Here is a 20132-nt window from a genome sequence, read left to right as displayed (position 1 = left end):
GCCAAAGACGGGAGAGATTGTGTGTGTGTGTGTGTGTGTGTGTGTGTGTGTGTGTGTACATGCGTGCTTGTGCATGTGTGTCCGTGTGTGTGTGTGAAGTATAGATTTGCATTTGTTCTGCCCGGCTTCTTGTCAAGTACACAAATACGCTGAGTATTTCGAGTTGTCAGGCATTGACACAATAATTGAGTGTTTTTGTTGATGCCGTCTTCACCAGAGGATTGCGCTTGTCACCATGGTCACTTGGTGAACTGAAAAAGCTCTTGTCTTCTCCGTGGATGAGTACAGCTCATGCCTCTTTTGCAGTTTTTGCTCAAGCCTGTTTAAATCACTGTTGAGGTTTTCTACATCTTTACTATCTCCAGCATATAGACACTTATTTGAGTACTTAATATATGGTGACTCAGAGAGTCAGAACACAACAGCATGTAGGACGCAAACAAAAGATGAGAATACAACTACATTAAGCGAGAACACAACAACATTAAGGAAAAGCACGGCAACATTAGGGGAGACCACAATTATATTAGACGAATACAACAATATTAGAAGATCCATGTTGGGATTATTAGCTTAACTAGCAGGCTAACAGCTCCACACACCTTAGTGCGGATTTGATTCTGCTTAACTGATCTCATCTGTTGTTGGATGCTTAAACGTTTATTGACTCTCTGGGGCACCGTATTTAAAGGGATACTCCAGTATTTTCAACCTAAACTCTCAGCATTTGTGTTATACAGTCAATCACCATGCATTTTTAAAAATGGGGTTTTCCATAGGTTCTGTAGTAAAGAACCACCACACTAAACCATCTAAAGATCCATCCGTTGGAAGGTTCTTTTGGGCTGTGGTTCTCAAACCATTCCCCTGCGCCCCCAGATGGTCAACAGTTTTGCTATTCGTGTGCATTGCTAGTTACGTTGGAGGAAAAATGTGTCTGAAGGGCCTTGATCACTAATTTGAGGTTTAGTTACCACTTTAGGTAACCAAAAATTATTCCTCAGTGGCACTGTGCTAAGAACCCTTTCTGGCACCCTTTTCCTGTCAAAGAACCTTTTTTGGTATTATACAGAACCAGAAAGGCAGGCGTTTGATCTTTGATAACCCAGATATTAAAGGAACACTCTAGTATTTTTCTACTGCATCTGTATTTTACTGTTAATTACAATTTTCCTGTAATTAAAAAAAGAACTGAAAATCCATCAACTTGAAATACACATATATTGAATCCAAACACCTGTCAAAACACCTGCCCATTGGCTTCTATTATAAATGTGCTTCGAGTGATTGGATTTCTGTTTTTTTAAAATCTCAAAATTATTGTCTATGGTAATTGAGCATATGATAGATTTGCAGCAGACTAGATAGATAGATAGATAGATAGATAGATAGATAGATAGATAGATAGATAGATAGATCAAAATCTCTTATCTTTGTAAAGCAGTGCAAAACAATGTAAAGTGTGGCTGTTTTTTATGTTTCAATAACCCAGATTTACATTACCATTGATCTAGGCTATTACAGATCAAGTACCTGCCCAATGGCTTGCATTACAAATGTGTTTTGGGTCAGGTTTTCTGTTCTTTTACTAAGTACAGGGAAATGTCAAAATCATGGTCTGTGGTAATTCAGATGCAGCAAATAGAGATTAGGTTGAATGAGCTTTCATGTCTCAGATCAACATTAATATTATTTGTCTATCTGAGGGTCAAAAAGCTGGAGCATCTGACCTTGCAGTGGCAACACAGAGAGTATAGTACATATAAGGCCTAGAGCTCATATTGACCAAGAAAAAGCAATAAATGGAAAAGTCAAGTGAGAAACAGCATGAGGGAAAATGGGAGCAACACAGAGAAAGCCCCCATGGAACGGAGAAGGGGAAACAGAATGAAAAATAGAGTGAGTCACAGGCAAAGGGGACTACGTGGAGAAAAAGGAGGAGAAAAGGCATCAAAACTGAGAAAAAACAAACAGCAGAGAGAGAGAGGGCGAGAGATAGACAGAGAAAGATAGAGAAAGGGGAAGAGAGAGTGAGAGTGTGAGAAAGTGTACTGGAGGAAGGCCAGATTGTAAGAAGAGTGAGGTTTGGAGAGCTGTATAATATACTCTAAAGGTCAATCTGCTGCCAGGGAGGATTGATTCAGCCAGAAGCTCTTGACATGGTGCTCTACTCGTATTGAGTTACTGTCTCCATGTTGAAGCCGCACTGTTATCTCTGTACGCCCGATACGCCGACATAACGTCACTTCAACGCCAGGCCAACATTACCTGCTGCACAGCTGAACAAAATGCTAATAGGCTTCAGTGTAGAAGCTAAAGCGCCAAAGCGTCATATATTGTCTACATATATCATTTTAGTGGTTTCAACTAAGCAGGCCAAGGTCTGTCTCTGTCACCTCAACTATACTGTGACCCAAATGTAGCTTTTAAAACAATTCCAGTAACACAAATTAAACACATGCAACACCTTCCCAACAAGCCATTTCTGACTTCTAGTCTCAGCATACAAACACGAATAAAAAGCTCACCAGAATAAAAGCAGAGAGGGATGGACAGAATGGACATGAGCATACTGAGCATCTGAACTCATCTTGTGTTTAAGTAGAATAATGTTAAACCCAGTATGGCAAAGTGAACATTCACCATCATTAGCTTGGGGCTAATGTAACTCTTAAAACCACATAAACGATCTAGCAGAAATTAGCATTATTGCAGCACTGATAATTTCTGGTATAAACAAGCAAAAACAAATAAAACAAAAAACATTTTTCTAGATGGTTTGTGTGGTTTGCTGCGAAGCTTTCTTACAAAGCTAACCTTAACTAACATCTATTCTCATATTTCAAACTCATATTTGCTCAGTGCAGTGCCAAGTGGGCAGCGTCATCAGGAGGTGGTAATATCAATTTTTAATGAAAAAATATCAGCTTTAGGATGTAACTACTCTTATATATGTAAATTTAAATGACCTCCATTCAGATTGGCTGGTCCTTTCACAAGTGTCCTGCATTATACTTTCATCTGGGATGAAATGCATGAAACAAAATGTGGAATTTGTTTGGAATTTTAGAAATAATAAACTTCAGCCGCTTCCCACCAGCCAGAAATAGCACAACATTTAATTGTTTAACACATCTTCCATTGTAGTAACTCTACTACAGATGCTCTGCAGTAACACTCCTTACCATTTCAGCGTGAATGGGTGGAGTGAACTGCTGTAGGTTGAATGTGCAGCCATATGTAAAAACATTCATTCATCATGGTTGTGATGTCAAACCATGTTTAATTCATAATGGCCTTTTTTCGAAGCTTAGTTTCCATATATAGCCTGGACTGGGGAATGAATGGTACATTTTGAAACTACTTCCTACCTGCATTTATATGCAAGGGAAATTTGTTTTTCCATGATTTTGGAAACCTTTAAACATGCAAGTAGCATTCCCTGATCCTAGTACACTGCTAAAGTGTGAGCTTTTGCTTGTTGCTTTTTGTAGTTCTCCTGCTGGGGATTTTCCTGTACACACGCTGGCGGAGCTACAAGGGCCTAAAGGAGGGGGTGTACCACGTCTCCGCTCACCACGATGGCTGGGAGGACATCCGGGAGAATGTGCTCAACTACGACGAAGAAGGAGGTGGAGAGGAGGACCAGGTGAGTGCAGAAGGTCCGGTACATTCCAGAACGGCTTATGACATGTGCAGAAAGTCAGTGACAGTTTATTGCAGGGAATGTCTACTGCAGTGGGCTGATATGTTGACATTTTTTGGTACAGCAAGTCACAGTGAGTTACAGAGAGACACACGGGCGCACTTAGAACAAGCGCACCATGTCACCATGACGACCTGCAACAGGGCCAGCCAAAACGCCCAACCACGGTCATCTTGACAGTCTTTCAAACAGAGGTGCCTGTCTCCACGGCAACCTTTAACATTAGGAGCCCACCGTCTCCGATTTTCCTAACAAACTGGAAACTACGAAACATTTCCAAAACGACCGTGACAGCTTGACATTTTACCCATGACATTTTACTGAAAGCGAATACACTGGGGAGGAAAGTTTCTCATCTTCTGCACCCTAAAGTGGGAGGAAGAAAAGAGTGAGAGAAGTGCCAATGTTTAGAAGAAAAAACGAGGAAACCGATGCCAGCAGGTGGTAGTTTAGGATGTTTTCTAGACGTTCTCTCGTCTAAGCTGAAGTGTTTGATGGCGCCGCACTATCCCCCACTGTCACAGTCATTTCCGCTTCATGTAAAATCCTGTAATATGCTTATCACACACGCAGTAGCACTCTGATCCTCTACAGTTCATCAGATGAGTCTTCACACATCAGGTAATCAATTATTGCGCACACCCACACCTGTACCACTCACACCACTCCACTCAGGCTCTCTCTCACTCTCTCTCCTCTCCACTCCTCTCCTCCCCTGCTATCTTATCCTCCCGAGGCTTAAGTTTCTTTTCTCTCCGGCGGCAAGTGCCCTCGCGGTAACGAGGGGAATCAGTTTCGGCTGAATTGGATTAATGCTGAAACGATTATGCCATGTTACATAAAAAAAGGAGGCTCTTGCAGAGCCGTCATGTTTCACTGTGTCAACTTAGCAGTCTGCTCGCTCTGTCGTCCGCCGCCCAATCCCCGGAGAGCTGTCTCCCTCTCTTCCTTTCTTCCTCCCTCTCTCTTTCTCTCAGGTGGAGAGAGAGGTGCACTCACAGAAACTAATCAGGCTTTAGCATTAGCGGCATGAATCAGGATTTATGCCATTAACCGTTAGCAGCAGAATGAATTCTGTAATGAAGACAAACACAGCCGCTTACGTTATCAGTGCCTTCTATTGTGCTGTTATTAGCCCATGGATCAAGTGCTGCAGACTCGTTTTGGTACTACAACGCACACATTTCATATTATGTTGAACAGAACTGCTGTAAAATAAGATGTGGCACATTAGTTCTCAAAATGACAGTTTGTCAAAAAAAATCTAATTTAACTTAAATTTACACAATCCTCTCAACCCAGATGTAGTCAATCAGCCAAGACAAAAATGTTTTGTCCAAAATGTGCTTCTTTAGTCTTGCGCTGGAGCTGCGATTCTAACAACCTGGTAATGGAAGCTTACACCCAACTAACTAGTCTGTGCAAATTGCATGCCTAAATCATCAGCCGCTTACACCAAACTTTGTCGAGTTGTTAAGTAATCTCAGATAGACTTTCTGTTGTGTATAAAAAATGACCAAAGTATGGATAAAATGGGAGCTTACCTATGTTCCTAAGAGTCTTGTGTTTCCAGGGTCCTATTTTCCCAGTGCCGTATGTTCCAAGGGGCCTATGTTACAAGCGGCCAATGTTCACAGTTCCCTATGTTCTCAGGGTTCTGTGTTCCCAATGTCCCAGGTTACCAGAGCCTCATGTTCCCAGGGCCCTATGTTCCAAAGTCTCTACGTTCACTTAGCTCTTTTTATGATACATCGAACCTCAATATGATATATGAAAGAAATCTATAAAAATGTCCCTAAAGTTGTTGAGGATGTGCTCAACAATCTCACCCAACTGTGGAAATATTTTATAACGCTGTCAATATTTAAGGTAAAACATTAATCACGGAATATGTTCTCATTCTTGTTTACTGAAATGTATAACCAGTGAGTTTAAATAAAGAAGCTCTTAAAAAAGAAACCATATGTCCTATTTAGAAGCAGCATGTCCTGAACCCAATTTCAGACATTTGCTCAACATATACTTTCAGAATATGCACGTTTGAAAATATATCACAGGTATGGGAATTAGTCTTACTTTTCATGCTGAGGAAACATGGGGCTGAAACATGGAGTGGCATCCCAGCACAGGGTGGTGGGTGCTGGTGCTGGTGCTGGATGACATGGATGAGGTGCTGGTTGCTGTCAAAACCTGGGATGGGGGGGTAGCATTCTCCATCAATCTGAAGAATCATTTCACCATGCAAAGAACTATTTAAGCATGAAGGCATGGGAACATAAAGTTGTTTCCTAGAAAATATCAATGGTCTGTTTCTTCCAAAACGTGTTAGCCTTCTAGCCTCAATGCATAACTAAAGAAGTAAACTCTGTACATCAAACATTCATCTTAGCAGATCAGCTACATTTGGGGTAAGGGGAAAAATTGGGTAAACGTGTGTTTAGCTGAGCCACTGCTTTGAAAATTAATGTAACTTGCAAATAAACTCAAATTATACTTTCACTTTCATTTCCCTCTGATACCTAGAATGCCTACGACATGGCGGAACTCCAAAAGTCTCTGCAGCCCAGCCCGGCCCAGTCTGTGCAGTACGGCCGCTCGCGGGCTCTTCATCATCACCCTCCGGCTCAGCAGCAGCAGCAGCACCACCACCTCCACCAGTCGGATCCCCCATCCCGGGCCTTGACTGCGACCAGCTCCTCGTCCATGTCATCCAGCACCACTACCACCACCACCCTGCGTCGGGACGTCCCACCAACCCGTACCCCGGCCCAGGGTCAGTGCGCCGGTCCCGGGACCAGCCGGGCTGCCCAGCTGTCCCGCAAGAGCCTGTCCTTCTCTAGCCAGGACCTGGCACGCTACCTGTGTGAGATCATCCGGGACGCCGACCAGCACCCGGAGACAGCACCCTTCGACTCCCTCCAAGTTTTCTCCACGGAGGGTGGAGGGTCACTGGCCGGTTCACTGAGCTCCTTCAGCTCGTCCGGCCTGGAGGACAGCACTACCACCAGCACCCATGACTGTCTGAAGGAATGGGGGCCGCGCTTCGAAAAGCTCAAAGCACTTTACGAGAGGGCAGAGGCTAGTGACCTCTGAAGGAATGGAGGGGAACTGCTCTCTTCACAGCAAGAAAAACCTTGAAGGACTTTTTCTGGAAAACTTGAGCCTCAAGGACAGATCCGGAATCAAATTTATAAAAACCAGAGAGGGGCCTGCTTTGCTTTCTGTCCTTGTCTGGGATTGTGAATCTTTACAAAACGTTTCTCCCGAGGACTGAAGGATAAGAGACAGGCTGGCATAGCTGGCGACTATCAATGAGCTGCAAATGGGAAGTGCCAGTCAAAAAGAAACGAGCATTTGTACATGGCACTTCTGGATTCTGCGGAAACCTTCACAGCATTGACTTGTGGATGACAATGATGGGAATGGAAGCCGTTCGTTAGCTTTGTGACTTGTTGGAGGAGGAGGGCCGTCCTTGTTCTTTCCTGATATGCTGTCCTGTATGTCTGTATTCTGTAAGTGTTTTTGATTGAAAGGGGAACGTGCTTGGACGTCCGGGATGGGAAGGGTTTTTCTGTGGCCTTCGCTGGTTTGCTTTTCTAAATCTGTTTGCTACCTGTGCTGTCTCAAGTGGCCCACTGTGTTCATCAGTTACACCTCCGAACTCAGTTGCAGCTGATTGTTCTTTTTATTCACACCACTCTCTTCATAAATTTTCACATGGATAAATGGGAGGAAGGAGTGACTGTGAAAAAAAATGAGAGGACGTGTTAGAAGCACTAAAGAAAACGAGGCAGAGAGCGGCCTTATTGTTCAGCCTTTACCAAGACGTTCCTTGGGAATACAAATCGTGTCCCCCTCTCTCTTTCTCTCCAGCCCAAAAAGGGAGAGACGGACTAGTTGGAATACAAATGTGTCTGGGACACACGAGGCGGAAGGCCAAGGTGGAGCAGTCTGAAGGACACTATAGAGGCTCTCTGCAATCGAGTAGTCCATTGCAGAGCTTTCTAAGTCAATGGTATATATGGCACACATTCAGACTGGGTGAGACTAAGCTAAAGTAATGAAAGAACGGGAATGTGCATGTAGTTTGTTTGTACGAGATCCAATCAAGTTACTGAGCAGCGCTAGGCCGTATTTGAGTACAGGCGTTGGTCACTGTGGTTGGAGCTTAGTGCCGAGGTTCCACTCCATTTTGCTCCCTTTAGAGAGCATTATGTCCTTAACAAAACCCGCTTACTCTACCGCAGAGCACCATGGCATTTCTTCTGCTGCCAAAAAAAGAGAAGAAAAAGAATTTGAAAGCGAGCGTTTTTCCCCTCCAATCGCATTACGCGCCCCTGCCGAGAAACCTGATGAACCTCAGCGGCGAGGTGAATTCAGGCCAGAACATTCGGAAGTCAGTGTATGTATTGAACCCTTGGTCCCTGACACTAAAGCACCTCAACATGTCCCATTTTAATGGGCTCGCGTGGCATCGGCATGAAGCAGCACGGGGCGAGGGGGCCACAAAGGTTCTCCGTGCCGCTTTCTCCCTCGCTTCAAATGGAATACAGAACAGTGATGTGGCCTCCCCCTGCGAGGCCTCAAACGCCAACCTTGTATGCTATGCATTCCGAGGTAGTGTTTGTGCCCCCTCCCTCCATCGTTTCTTATTTTCAGTGGTTTTTGTTGCACGGTGCCGTATGTGGAGCGTGACAGTCCAGCTGCAGAGAGTAGGAGTGCGTTAAAAGACATCAGAGAGCTAATCCTAATGTGAACTGATTGCTCGCTGTCATGCTGTGAACCAAAGGATCATGGGAGTTGGAGAAGTCGACAGAAGAGTCGTCACTCTTATTACGGATCTCAAAAGTGCCAATTTTTCCAAAGGCAGCAACACGAGTATAAAATAAGCTTTTCAAGTTGAGGCTAGGAAATGGTTCTGCTAGCGCTGTGCTCGCTATTTCACGCACAAGATAAAGGATCCAAGAGGATTGGAGTTCCGATTTATCCTCGTAACGCGATTGAAAAGGATAAATAGTAAACAGAAGGGAAAATAGTGATCAATGAGAGACATAAAGGGGTCTGTTTCCAATTCCCAGGGGTTCCTATCATGCCAGGCAGACCAGTGCCACCTTCATTTCAAATGAAAGGCCCACTTTTTAATTTGTGTGATGAATATATAGTACTGCATATTGTGAAATAATGTTTTTACCTCATTTGTACATATTGAACAGAAGTTATGCTTTTCAGAATGAAATATCAGATCCCTTTTGAGAAATATCGAACTCTGCTTCTGCCGTTGAACGTGAGCTTCTTTTTCCCCTCTTTTCTTTTTTCTTTTGCCATATTCCTTTCGGTCGGTGAAAATATCTTGTTGTTTTGTATTTGCATCATTTGACATGTTTGCTTTATTTTCTTTCTCAATGAATAAAAAGTTATTTACTACTATCATCGTTTCAGCAATTACTTACGCATTTTGGGTGGAAGAGCGTTTTTCTGTTAAAAGCTTCTTAAATTTCACCTCCTAAGAGGTACCGGGACGATAACGAGAACGTATTGTGACACGGAACCTGAGCAGTAATTAGTCTGTAATAGAGCCACGTCTGGAAAGAATACCACTTAAGAAGAGATGCACACTTTTGTTAGAGAATCTCTAAAATACATGCAGGCAAGAAGTCAATGTGCTACGAATATAAATAATGAACAAATCAAAAAAAAAAAAAATCCACTGTACAAGTCCTCTTTTATTACAAAACTGCAAAACACTGAACACAGACAATGGCATTCACCAAGTGAAAAGAAACCTTTCAGATGATAATGATATAGTACATCTAGTCATACACTCGAAATATCACACAATCAATCCAGTGCAATTTAGCACCCTGCTTTCCCCATGGAACAAATTATCGATGATGCCTGAGGATTTAGACGATTCAGTAATATCCCTTTAACATCCTCCTGAAATAAAGGTTCTGATGTAAACAGGTAAAGAATACGCTTCAAAAACTCCATCACAATCAACAGCACTTGTACCATAACAAAACGTACAGCATACTGGGGCCTCGTACCTCAGATTAATCTGGCTGAAAGTGTTTTCAGTGACACTGCATGACACCTACATAAGCCTTTCATTACTACTGGTCTATACTTATATTTATACTCATAATCATTTATAAAAGCTTATTCAAACAAGCAGCGTTTTCTGTAGCTGACACTGACTAAAGCAGCCTTTATGACAACTAATAAGCCTTTCTAGACATTTATGGAGGTTGTCCAAAGGCCTTAACATGGTCAATGTCTCAAGTTTGCTTACATTTGAATAGTCACCTAGAAATAGGGCAGAATCCTAACAGAATTTACCTTCCTGGTCAAAATTTGTAAAAATCCTAAACCTTTCCACAGTTTATTTCTAGGTTTAAATGAAAGCAATCCCAATTCTTGGATCACTGTAATACTGACATCATAGCATGATTTTCATGACATACACCTATATTTACATTTATGAAGAATTATAAAGTATATTCAAACAATGGTCTGTTGTCATAAGACTTTCTGTAGGTGAAACTGACAAAAGCAGCTTTAGTCAACTGCTGATGCTTGTTGGAATAAGCCTTTATAAATGTTAATACGGCTTTAAGTCAGTTGTCATAAATGGCTTTTGTACGAATGCCACCCTTCAGTAAAGTGTTACCATGTATTTTCACATAAAGATTCACACCATTTCACAAAGAGACTTTCCATGAAGCTAAAACTGAGGGTCCCTTTTTTAAAAAATTGACCACGAGTGCGCCTATATACACGTATATTCTACTGGAAGTCTTTTAAGGATTATTGTTGCAGACACTGAAGAGAACATCAAAGAATGGATTTAGGGCATGATAGTTCAATCCATAAAAAATACATTTCAGTAGTGCTCTGGGCCTCAAACAGCCTGAGAAGTAATATAAAACCAGATTATCCTGAAGGTGTTGCTCTGAGTTTTAAAAAACTGAACTCAACTGGGCTATTAGGAAAATGGCAAGGCACTTGCACACATCTCATTCGTAAAGTCCTTAATGGAATGAAAGGGCTGAGAGAAATGACGACATTCACTTCTTCCAGAGAACACTGAATATATTACATCAGCCCATATAAAACGTCTCGGCAATTTCACTCCTGTCACCTACACAACCGAAGGTATTAATAATTATTAAGGTTAAACGTAACAGCATGTTACTATCTTTGTAAACTAAGCAAATTGTGTTACCAAGATAATTGAGTTTGTAGAATAAAAAGAAAAAAAAAAGGTTCATTGTTATTTTTTGTCACTCAAGGCGACGTGCCAGCCACAAAATTACACAGTAGCACTAATTAAAAGAGAACAAATACGCAATGATATTCACAGTGCTAGAACCATTAGGCGTTACAGTGAGAATTCATGGCACTTTCACTGCGCCCATGACCAGGACTGGCTCTTATTAGTCACCGTTAGAGAGATACAGAGAGCACCGGACCTCTGCTTGTGGATGCGTGTATGAAAAAGCGTTCTCATTAAATTTAAAAGCTAGACAGTGAGCTGCGACTACGGGACTGGAAACTAGAGAGATGGCACAGGCCAACAGCTTGGCTGATGTAAAAACAACACGAGGCTAGGCAATAATTACCCCAAAAGTTCAAATAGATTCCTATCTCTGACTATCAAAGGGTTTTTTCCTTGTTTTTTTGTGTGTTTTTTTTCCTCTAAATATTCACTACACATTTTTCCAGTATGTATGTGAAAGAGGGAGATGGGCAAGGAAAAACAGCAGAAGGAGAAATGTGGGTCTACTTCAGCATATGAGCGTGAGTAAACATCAGAGTTTGAGCACATTATGAAAGAGAGAGAATAAAAGAAAGAGAAAACCAAGCAGGAGGTTTTCATCTTTCTCTCTTTTTCTCTCAAACATGAGCTCCAGTTGCTTTAGGCCACGTAGCTTAAAGCTCATACACATCCAACATCATCTGCCCATACCGGCCCAATCAAGCTTCTATCTAAACACATACACACACAAACAGAGGCCCCCACTGCAATCACAAACTCACTAAACATTCCTTTCAGGCAGCCTCCTTGATGGGAGCTGATGTGGAGGAGGTTTCGGGGGCGAGATCACTGGCCTCCCACTACACACCGCTGTCTGCCTTGCTTTTCTTCTTGGTTTTCTTGAGCTTGTACACATGAAAGGTCTTGTTTTGGAACACGCGGGTGAAGAAGGTGGAGTATGGGGGCTCTCCGGTTTTGATGGCCTGGCAGAAGCGCGGGTGAGAGGCCGGGACGAGGTCAGGGTCGTTTTCTCCGGGCCCATCCATGATCTGAGGAACAAAGCAAGCACAATTCTCAGATTTCTGCAACGTACTCATGCATAATCAGCAATGACACCAAGATATACATTCTATATTGCTGCTGTGGTAACAAGACCGCGTATGTTAACGCGCAAGATTTTATTCCAGGTTAATTTCTATTGGTCCATTGTCATGACATGTTCACACACTGTAAAGGGCAGCTGGAGTTTTCAAATGGTGTAAAAATCCATAAAAACAAATAAAAAAAAAGTTTTGATATGACAGTAACGATTTGCATGCTTGCATTACTATTTAGGGACGTCCAAATCTGTTTTTGCCCTTCAGTGAGATCCGAGGACTTTAATGTCGCATACCGGCCAATCCGATCTTTTTGTTTTCCATAGCCACGAAATTTAGATAAGACATACTTGGCTGCCAATTAGTGCTATGGGTATAATGTGACTTTCTAGACTGAGATAATTTGCTTTGGGCTACTTTTAAAAATATTACTGTGTTTAATATTGGCTTATCATCCAATTTGACTGACCTCCCTGATGACTTTAGTAGCAGTCATTTAAAAATTCTGCACTAAACTCAATTACATATTCTCTGAACAGATTGGGATGTGTTGTGGGGGTCAACATGTCTGAGACCTCTAGTAAAAATGCTTCTATTTTGCATTTCTTTACAATTTAATATAAAGTTTTTTCACTACAAAGTATATCAGTATAGCAATTTATGAGAAAAGTAGAATCTTTTAGTATTTAGTAGAATTTCTTAGCATTTGGTATGTGCCTCTTCTGCTTTAATGACAGCAGGTACACAAGTTTGTGCTAAAGCCCTGATGTGTAGATCAAGTCTACCTGAGAGTCTTCTGAGCACAACCTTCAATACAAGGAATAAGATAAAAAAATAAAACCTGACTTTTCATGCGAAGGCCTTAACAAGGTCAATGTCATACATTTGCTTAAATCTGAATAGTGACCAAGAACTAGTGCTGCATTTATGAATCATTAAAAGAGATCAGGTCCTTTTCCAGAATCAAGAATCTGTGGCACTACTTGAAAATTACAGCCCACAGCTGTCATCCAACCAATCTGAATAACCTGAAGCAAACCTGCCAGGAAAATGGAAGGAAATCACTTTCAAACAGAGTGCAGCGCTGATAGAAACTTACCCCAAAAGACTTAAAGCTGTTATTGTAGGAAAATGTGGTTCTACTAAGTACTAGTCTGAAGGGACTGAATACTAATGCGAGCAGCATTTTTCAGTTTTTAATTTTTTTGTTAAAGAAGATAAAAATACTGTCTAGAACAATACATATATACACCGATCAGGCATAACATTATGACCACCTCCTTGTTTCTACGCTCATTGTCCATTTTATCAGCTCCACTTACTATATAGGTGCACTTTGTAGTTCTACAATTACGGACTGTAGTCCATCTGTTTCTCTGCATACTTTGTTGGCCCCTTTTTACCCTGTTCTTCAGTGGTCAGGACCCCCATGGACCCTCACAGAGCAGGTACTATTTGGGTGATGGATCATTCTCAGCACTGCAGTAACACTGACGTGGTGGTGGTGTGTTAGTGTGTGTTGCGCTTGTCTGAGTGGATCAGACACAGCAGTGCTGCTGTATATATATATATATATATATATATATATATATATATATATATATATATATATATATATATATATATATATATCTGGCTTAATGTAGCAAGTACTGATTCATTAAAATGAGCCTGGATTAGCTCTGCTCCCAAGCCACTGGTGGCATCAAGACATCTCTTTTACGATTCTATTACTATTCTTCAGAGGTGTAGTTCTAACACTTAGTGTAGTTCTAACTTAGTGTAGTTCTAACACTTCTACTACTGCTTACCCATGGAGATTGTCTAAGTAGCTGTAGTTTTCTATTAAAGCCCATCATTCTATACAATTATACTGACTGTGTCTTGTAGAGATCCATTTTTGGTAAAGGGAGGTAAACGGCCAGCATTAAAAATCTTCATCTTTGAACGAAATCAAACAGAGAGCTTCGCCCTAAAGTGTTTAAACATTCACTTTGTAAATATTCCCAAATTTATTTAAAGGCTGTGGAATGGTGCTTTGAGAGGAATTAATCAAAGAAAGTCAGTTCCCACGCCACCCACAGGTATCGGAAACACTGGAGGCACCTCTTTGAATTCTTAACGTACTTTACATGCAACAAGTTTCCAATTCTGACAGGACTATGCTGGAGATCCATCAAGGCCATCAAGACCTTTTTTTTCTCTCTGAGTAAGAGATGGGGCTGAATTCGAAATATCATCAATGCACACATGCAGAGGAATGCGAGCCTTGCTGGGGCATTGGATCAGACAGGATTTTGAAGACAGCCTGAAGGAATCCAAATTAGGAGTGACTCATCTTCTGGCTGCATCAAACGGGTGAGTGCAAGAAGGCTTTTTTATGACTGGGCCATGTGCAGATCAGAGGAGGTGAGATGCACAGCCTCCATCACGTCTGTAATTGAGTGCTTTCAAAGCCGTCTCTGCTGCAGGAGACGTCTGCGTGATGCTTGACGAGAACCAGGCGGTGAGACATTTACAGCTAGCATTGGCTTAGTCTTCATTCTGGTTATCTCACGTTGTTTGGATCTGCTGCAGTTTCGGTGTGGAATCGTGACGGCAATGACCATCAAAGTACCCGCATACAAAATCATTCTTGAAAGCTTTGTGCCTTCAGTTCAGCAGCACTGCTCAAGCACACGTCTCCTGTAAGGAACAATTTGGCCCAAAATCAAATTTTCTTTCCCCGTTACCCTTAAGTGTAGCAAGTCAAGCCCAGATGATAGAGGACAACCTCTTAAAGACAAATTCCACATTTCTGTATAATTTGATCGCTGTGATGCAAACAAAGCCATTCATGCACATGGTTTATAGGGAACCTAACAACTCTGAATGCTTTACGGTGGTGCTGATAAGAACCAGGGGTCACCATGTCTACAGTGCAAATGTAGCCAATTGATATACTATTCAAAATGAACAGTGAACCTGCACGTGTCATCTGAGTTTTTGTATGTAATATTGATAAATATAAAATACACTGTTAGAAATAAAGATTCTGTGCAGGCACATTTTTTGTTCATCAAGGTACAAACAATGTAAATGTGCCTTCAAAGGTACAACAGTGGTTTTAAGGTCCAATTGTGTACCTTAAATACATTTTTCCAGGTGAAAAGTTTTCATAACCTAATGTTTTAAAACAGAACAATAAATACCTTATCTCAAAACTGTGATAAAACAATGTCTCAGATATCATAGAGCATATTTGTAACCATTCCATGTAATAACTTTCTGTGATGTAGCATTAGGAGGCATAAAATGCATCCGATGTGTTGCTCATATCACCACCACTGTGAAGAATTCTAACTTCTATGGAAGAGAACATTCACACCAACTCACTCTGAATGACTGTTTACATCTCTATGATTAAATTATACAGAACTTTTGATTAATCTGTGGATTCCCTTTTAACATAATAGGTCTGCTAAATAACACTGTGATAACATTAGTGAGATGTAATGGGAATGAATGTTACAGACAAGTTTGTCTGTTGTACGTTTTGAAATGATGTTTCAGCTACATTCAGAGGACATTAAACAGACATACTTGGTTCACTCATTTTTGCACAAACAACCTTATGTATTGTGTAATGTATAATACATGCTTTGAATGTTCTAAAGCAGGATTTGAGCTAAAATGAAGAAGAAAAGATTCTAAAAATCAAGTCATGTCCAAGTTAGGATAAAACGTCTTGTTAATATCTACTATAATAGCATGGGGACGTTCTTGGAATGTTATAAGGACTTCAGAAAAGGTATCCTTTGTACCATTTCTGGGACCAAAAAAAGAAAAGAAGTGTTCAACTCTGGACCTGGAGCGCCAGTGTCCAGCACAGCTGATTCAACTCCTCCATTAATTATCAGGTTTAGTGAGCGTGTTTAAGTAGAGGAATTACCAAACTGTGCTGAACACCTCTGCCCTACAAAACAACATTTAAAACCATTCTGAGGATGTTCTAAAGATGATATTTCTGGGAGGATGTTTGGTGCCTCCAAAGTTTACTTTTTTAGACTCATTTAGCTAACAAGTAATAGAAGCTTTTAGCCAACAGTTAACAGACTGTACAAAAAACAGAGCCTTTTCACACTTCCAGAGTCAATGCAGCAGAAGTTGTACAGAAGGGAAAACATCACAGCAGTGGCAGAGTTTCTGAATGAGAACGCAGAGTCCTCATTAAGTTATCTGCGGAATTCTTCCATGAAAGTTGTCCTTTATTTGGTGGAGCAGTTTTCATTTTTAGAAAAACAAGCTTAACAAGGGCTACAAGCTTTACATTGAGAATTACCTGTATGACTACGTAGTTAACAATCTGACAAGTTACCCAACTAGGTCATCTAACAGCTGTCTAATGGCTAGAATGCAGTCAATGTTATGCAAGTTGAGAGCAAAGTTAGCGTATTTAATTATACCTCTTTGCCTTATGGTTGAAAACCAACACTACTGTAATGTTTTCCCTACTATGATGACTTTCACTGCACTGAATCCAGAAGTGTGAAAAGAGCCTGTTGTCCATTTTTTACATAACAGTGTTATGTTAACAGTGTGGTTTAAGGCAACTGTGTGGTGACTTAGGCAAGCAGTTTTCACAGTTCTCACTAGTGAAACATAAGCATCCATTACTTACCTATTAGCCTCAAAACAATGCGAAGCAAATTTCAGACACCAAACATGTACTACTTATTTAAAGATGGTCCTTCAAGGGTTCTTCAATAAAGAAAATGGTTCTATATAGAACCTTTTTCAAAAGGGTCCTGTATAGCACCAAAAAATGTTCTTCTATTGTTACAATTCTTGACATCATAACAGTAGAAGAACACTTTTTGGTGCTATACAGAACCATTTTCAAAAAGCTTCCATATAGAACCATACACAGCACTTTCTGCATCAATGTGAAGAACAGTTTCTTGATACAAAGAACTCTTTAATCATGCAAAGGGTTCTTTCAGTGTTCATGGTTCTATATGCAACCATATTCTTTACTAACGAACCCTTTAAAGAAGACCATTTTTAAGAGTGTAGCTCATCATCTACATCTGAGGTAATGTCTATATTTTGGTGGAAGTTAAGCAAATTAGATTTTTCTGCATATCATCTTCAGCTAATGGTAATAGTTTAGCCAAAAAAAGTAAAGAAAAACAACAGCAGAGCTCTGGAAAAAAGTTACAAGTAAATTGATTAAAGCGCATTGCTGGAATAGTGACGGCTGTTAATGTGCAATTGTGCATATATGCAAACAAATGCTGTTTGCATCGTGTGGGTCTCACTGTTTTCTTGTTAATTTGCTTTCACTTCATTTAGTTTTATATTTACACCATAATGTGCAATGTGTAGAACTGTAATACTGCAACTTGATTGTACACAAGAAAGCTAACGATGTGGACATAAAAAAGCAGCATCTTAATTAAAGCAAAACTGCGCTTAATTATGGAAAAGAAAGAAGACATTTGTGTGTACAGTTTCTAAATACACAAGGAATAATATAATAAATCCTAAAGCTAATAATAATCAAAGCAAGGCTGGGAACCTCGCAAAGACAATATTTGTTTAAGTTGTTCTGAAACTTCTCTGAGGCAGAATAGACTGGGTTATTGTGTTACTGAGCACAGGCAAGGCTGTGAATCCCACAGCATTAGGAAAAAGCAGCAGCACTGCAGGGGTCTGCATTTGGTGGTGGAGGGGGGTGACCTACATGTCCATTGGCGAGGTCGAGCAGGTCCCTCAGCCTGCAGCCCCGACTGTGCCGGCGCTCGTAGCAGATGCTGTCCTCCAACACCACGTAGTCCGCTCCTACAGAGCGTAGCAGTCTGTGGACCTCCTCTGCTGACTGGCGGGCATACACCTGATACACCTGAGAGAGAGAGAGAGAGAGAGAGAGAGAGAGAGAGAGAGAGGAAGCGAGAGAGAGAGGAAGAGAGTTATATGCCCAAACAAAACAAAAGAAATTAGCTTCTGTGTGCAGTGGTACAAAGAGAATGGAGCGGCCAGTCAGAACAGAGCTCATTTACAAATTATCAGTCTTAAAGGCACATTAACAAATACAGCATGTTTAAGGGATAAAGAGAGGTTGGAAAATGGTCATGTAAAAATGAGTTCCGATTGTTTTTGGTACATAAAACCATACAAACGTTAAAAGTCAACCCCAGGGAAAAAATAAACTGCAAGAAAAATATAGGATATTGGCCGTTTACAGCATTACTTCGTCAAATAATCAAATTTACATTTTCCTTACCTCAAAAGTAGCTGATACACTGGAACAAGTTTGATGTTGGAAGTTTGCTTCTTTAGTTTTGCACCTGAGCTACAAGGCTAAAGTAGCTAACAAGTTAGGGAAGCTAATGCCCTAAAATGAAAAACATACTTCACTCAAGTAAATGAATGCAAATGCTTCGAGCTATCCCAGCGGTCGGCAACATGCGGCTCTTTTCCTGCCCTGTTGCGGCTCCAAAGCAGAATTAGATTTTTAGGTCAAAATAAAATAATCCTCCTTTGCAGTAAAATAAAGCTCTGCTGATCGTTCAACACAATTTTAACACTAAATAGTTTTAAACTAATGTATAACTGCTAATTCACCGTTGGCACACAGACTGTCACCATAGCAACGCAGACAACAGTCTTGCCTAGCTAGTAGCTAATACAGGGGGGAAAAAGAAAGATTTAAGATGAACACTGATAATTTGGAGACAAACTGACTCATTTGCATTTATAAGCACTCAGCTGGTTTCATGATACATGGTTTAATCTGCAGCGAGAAAATGTCGACCACTAAAAAGTCAGCTTCCCCTTTCACCAGCTTCTTGTTCGAATTCTCCTGTTCCACCTTAAATGGTGCAGCAGTTACATTCTTGCACCTCAGGCCCCATTTAACGTGGAACGAGAAAATTTAAACAAGAAGCTGGCAAATGAGAAGCTGACTTCAGCTTCATAAAAAGTCGAACGTTGAGAGACATTTTACAAGAAACTGTTTTACTTTTGTGGAGAAGTTTCCTGCCAGAGATGCAAGAAAAGCAGCTATGGCTGAGCTAAAGCTTAATGAAGAACAAGGTAAGTCTGAGTTTTTGTTTATATTATATTTTTAGTCTACACTAGGACATTAGCACACACTGAGACATATTTACAGCCAAGATGGTAAAACGTAACTTTGTTTTGGCTCCCAAGGCGGACTGATTTTTGTTGAAAGGACAAAAATGCCTCTTCTTAACGTTTGGGTTGCCGACCTCTGAGCTATGCTAACATGTTTTTTTCACAAGCTTGCTTTCTCCCAGAGGGCTTTCTCCTGGTCAGCTGTCGTAGCAGACCAGCAGTCTCTTGCAGAACACGTTTGCTCATACAATCATACAATATGATGTAAAAGTGTTCATTATATGTAAAAAGTTATTTATTTGGGCAGAAGGTGTTTACTTGTGAGAAAATTAGAATGAATATGAATACTGTGAACATAATGTGCTCAAATTAATGTCTTTGAGAAGCCCTATCATAAACCACATAAGCAAGTCTATTTGAGATTACTTGACAAAGGTTTGAGGTGGGTGTGTGATGATTTACACATGCACTTTAAATCTTAATGGTATTTAGTGGGTTGTAAGCTTTGATTACATGTTAGCGACATTAGCCTCGTAGCTCTGGCACAAAACTAAAAAAGCAAGTCGTTCACCAAGTTTTGACTTGGTACTCTTTGAATACTCTTTCAATGTGCTCACAATCGCTACGTTCATCCGCTCAGGGAAGTGGTCTGAAGCACAATTGACGTAGCAAAATGCAATTTCACAGTTCCACCAGCAAAGACTCAAACTGCAGCTTTGATGATGAAAAAACACTACAGCTACTTCATCTTATCCACAGTCTCTCCTTTCTGGAAACAAAAAAAAATAATCACACTAGCTCTCTTCATTCACGACAATGCTACATCACAGGTGTTAACTGATCAGACGTGACCTTCAGTGCAGATGCTAATTGATGGATGAGGGATGTAATTTCAGCCAGGTGAAGGTCACTGTACTCACACTTGATAGCCACTGGAAGTTCCCGCCTGCTTTTC

The 20132-nt window shown here is 40.8% G+C and overlaps 2 protein-coding genes across 5 annotated transcripts in view; one reads left to right on the top strand and one right to left on the bottom strand.

The window, feature by feature from the left end:
- Positions 1 to 9133, top strand: part of si:ch211-186j3.6 (neural-cadherin) — a 361416-nt gene extending 352283 nt beyond the window's left edge. Inside the window, exons 32-33 of the mRNA XM_036584289.1 lie at positions 3495 to 3649; positions 6230 to 9133. Coding sequence (XP_036440182.1) covers positions 3495 to 3649; positions 6230 to 6799 — 725 coding nt within the window. The 3' untranslated portion in view covers positions 6800 to 9133. The remainder of the gene's footprint in view (positions 1 to 3494; positions 3650 to 6229) is intronic.
- A 278-nt stretch (positions 9134 to 9411) lies between these two features.
- The window catches only part of dpy19l3 (dpy-19 like C-mannosyltransferase 3), a 69740-nt gene continuing 59019 nt past the window's right edge, over positions 9412 to 20132 (bottom strand). For all 4 annotated transcript variants that reach the window (XM_036584292.1, XM_036584294.1, XM_036584293.1 and 1 more), the window contains 2 exons: positions 17787 to 17945; positions 9412 to 12013 (listed from right to left, as the gene is read on the bottom strand). In XM_036584292.1, coding sequence (XP_036440185.1) covers positions 11825 to 12013; positions 17787 to 17945 — 348 coding nt within the window. In that variant the 3' untranslated portion in view covers positions 9412 to 11824. The remainder of the gene's footprint in view (positions 12014 to 17786; positions 17946 to 20132) is intronic.

The sequence above is a fragment of the Colossoma macropomum genome, unplaced genomic scaffold (genome assembly GCF_904425465.1).
Source record: "Colossoma macropomum unplaced genomic scaffold, Colossoma_macropomum, whole genome shotgun sequence".
Classification (NCBI taxonomy): domain Eukaryota; kingdom Metazoa; phylum Chordata; class Actinopteri; order Characiformes; family Serrasalmidae; genus Colossoma; species Colossoma macropomum.
The sequence above is the reverse complement of the archived record's forward strand: the minus strand, read 5'-3'. Positions and strand labels throughout refer to the sequence as shown.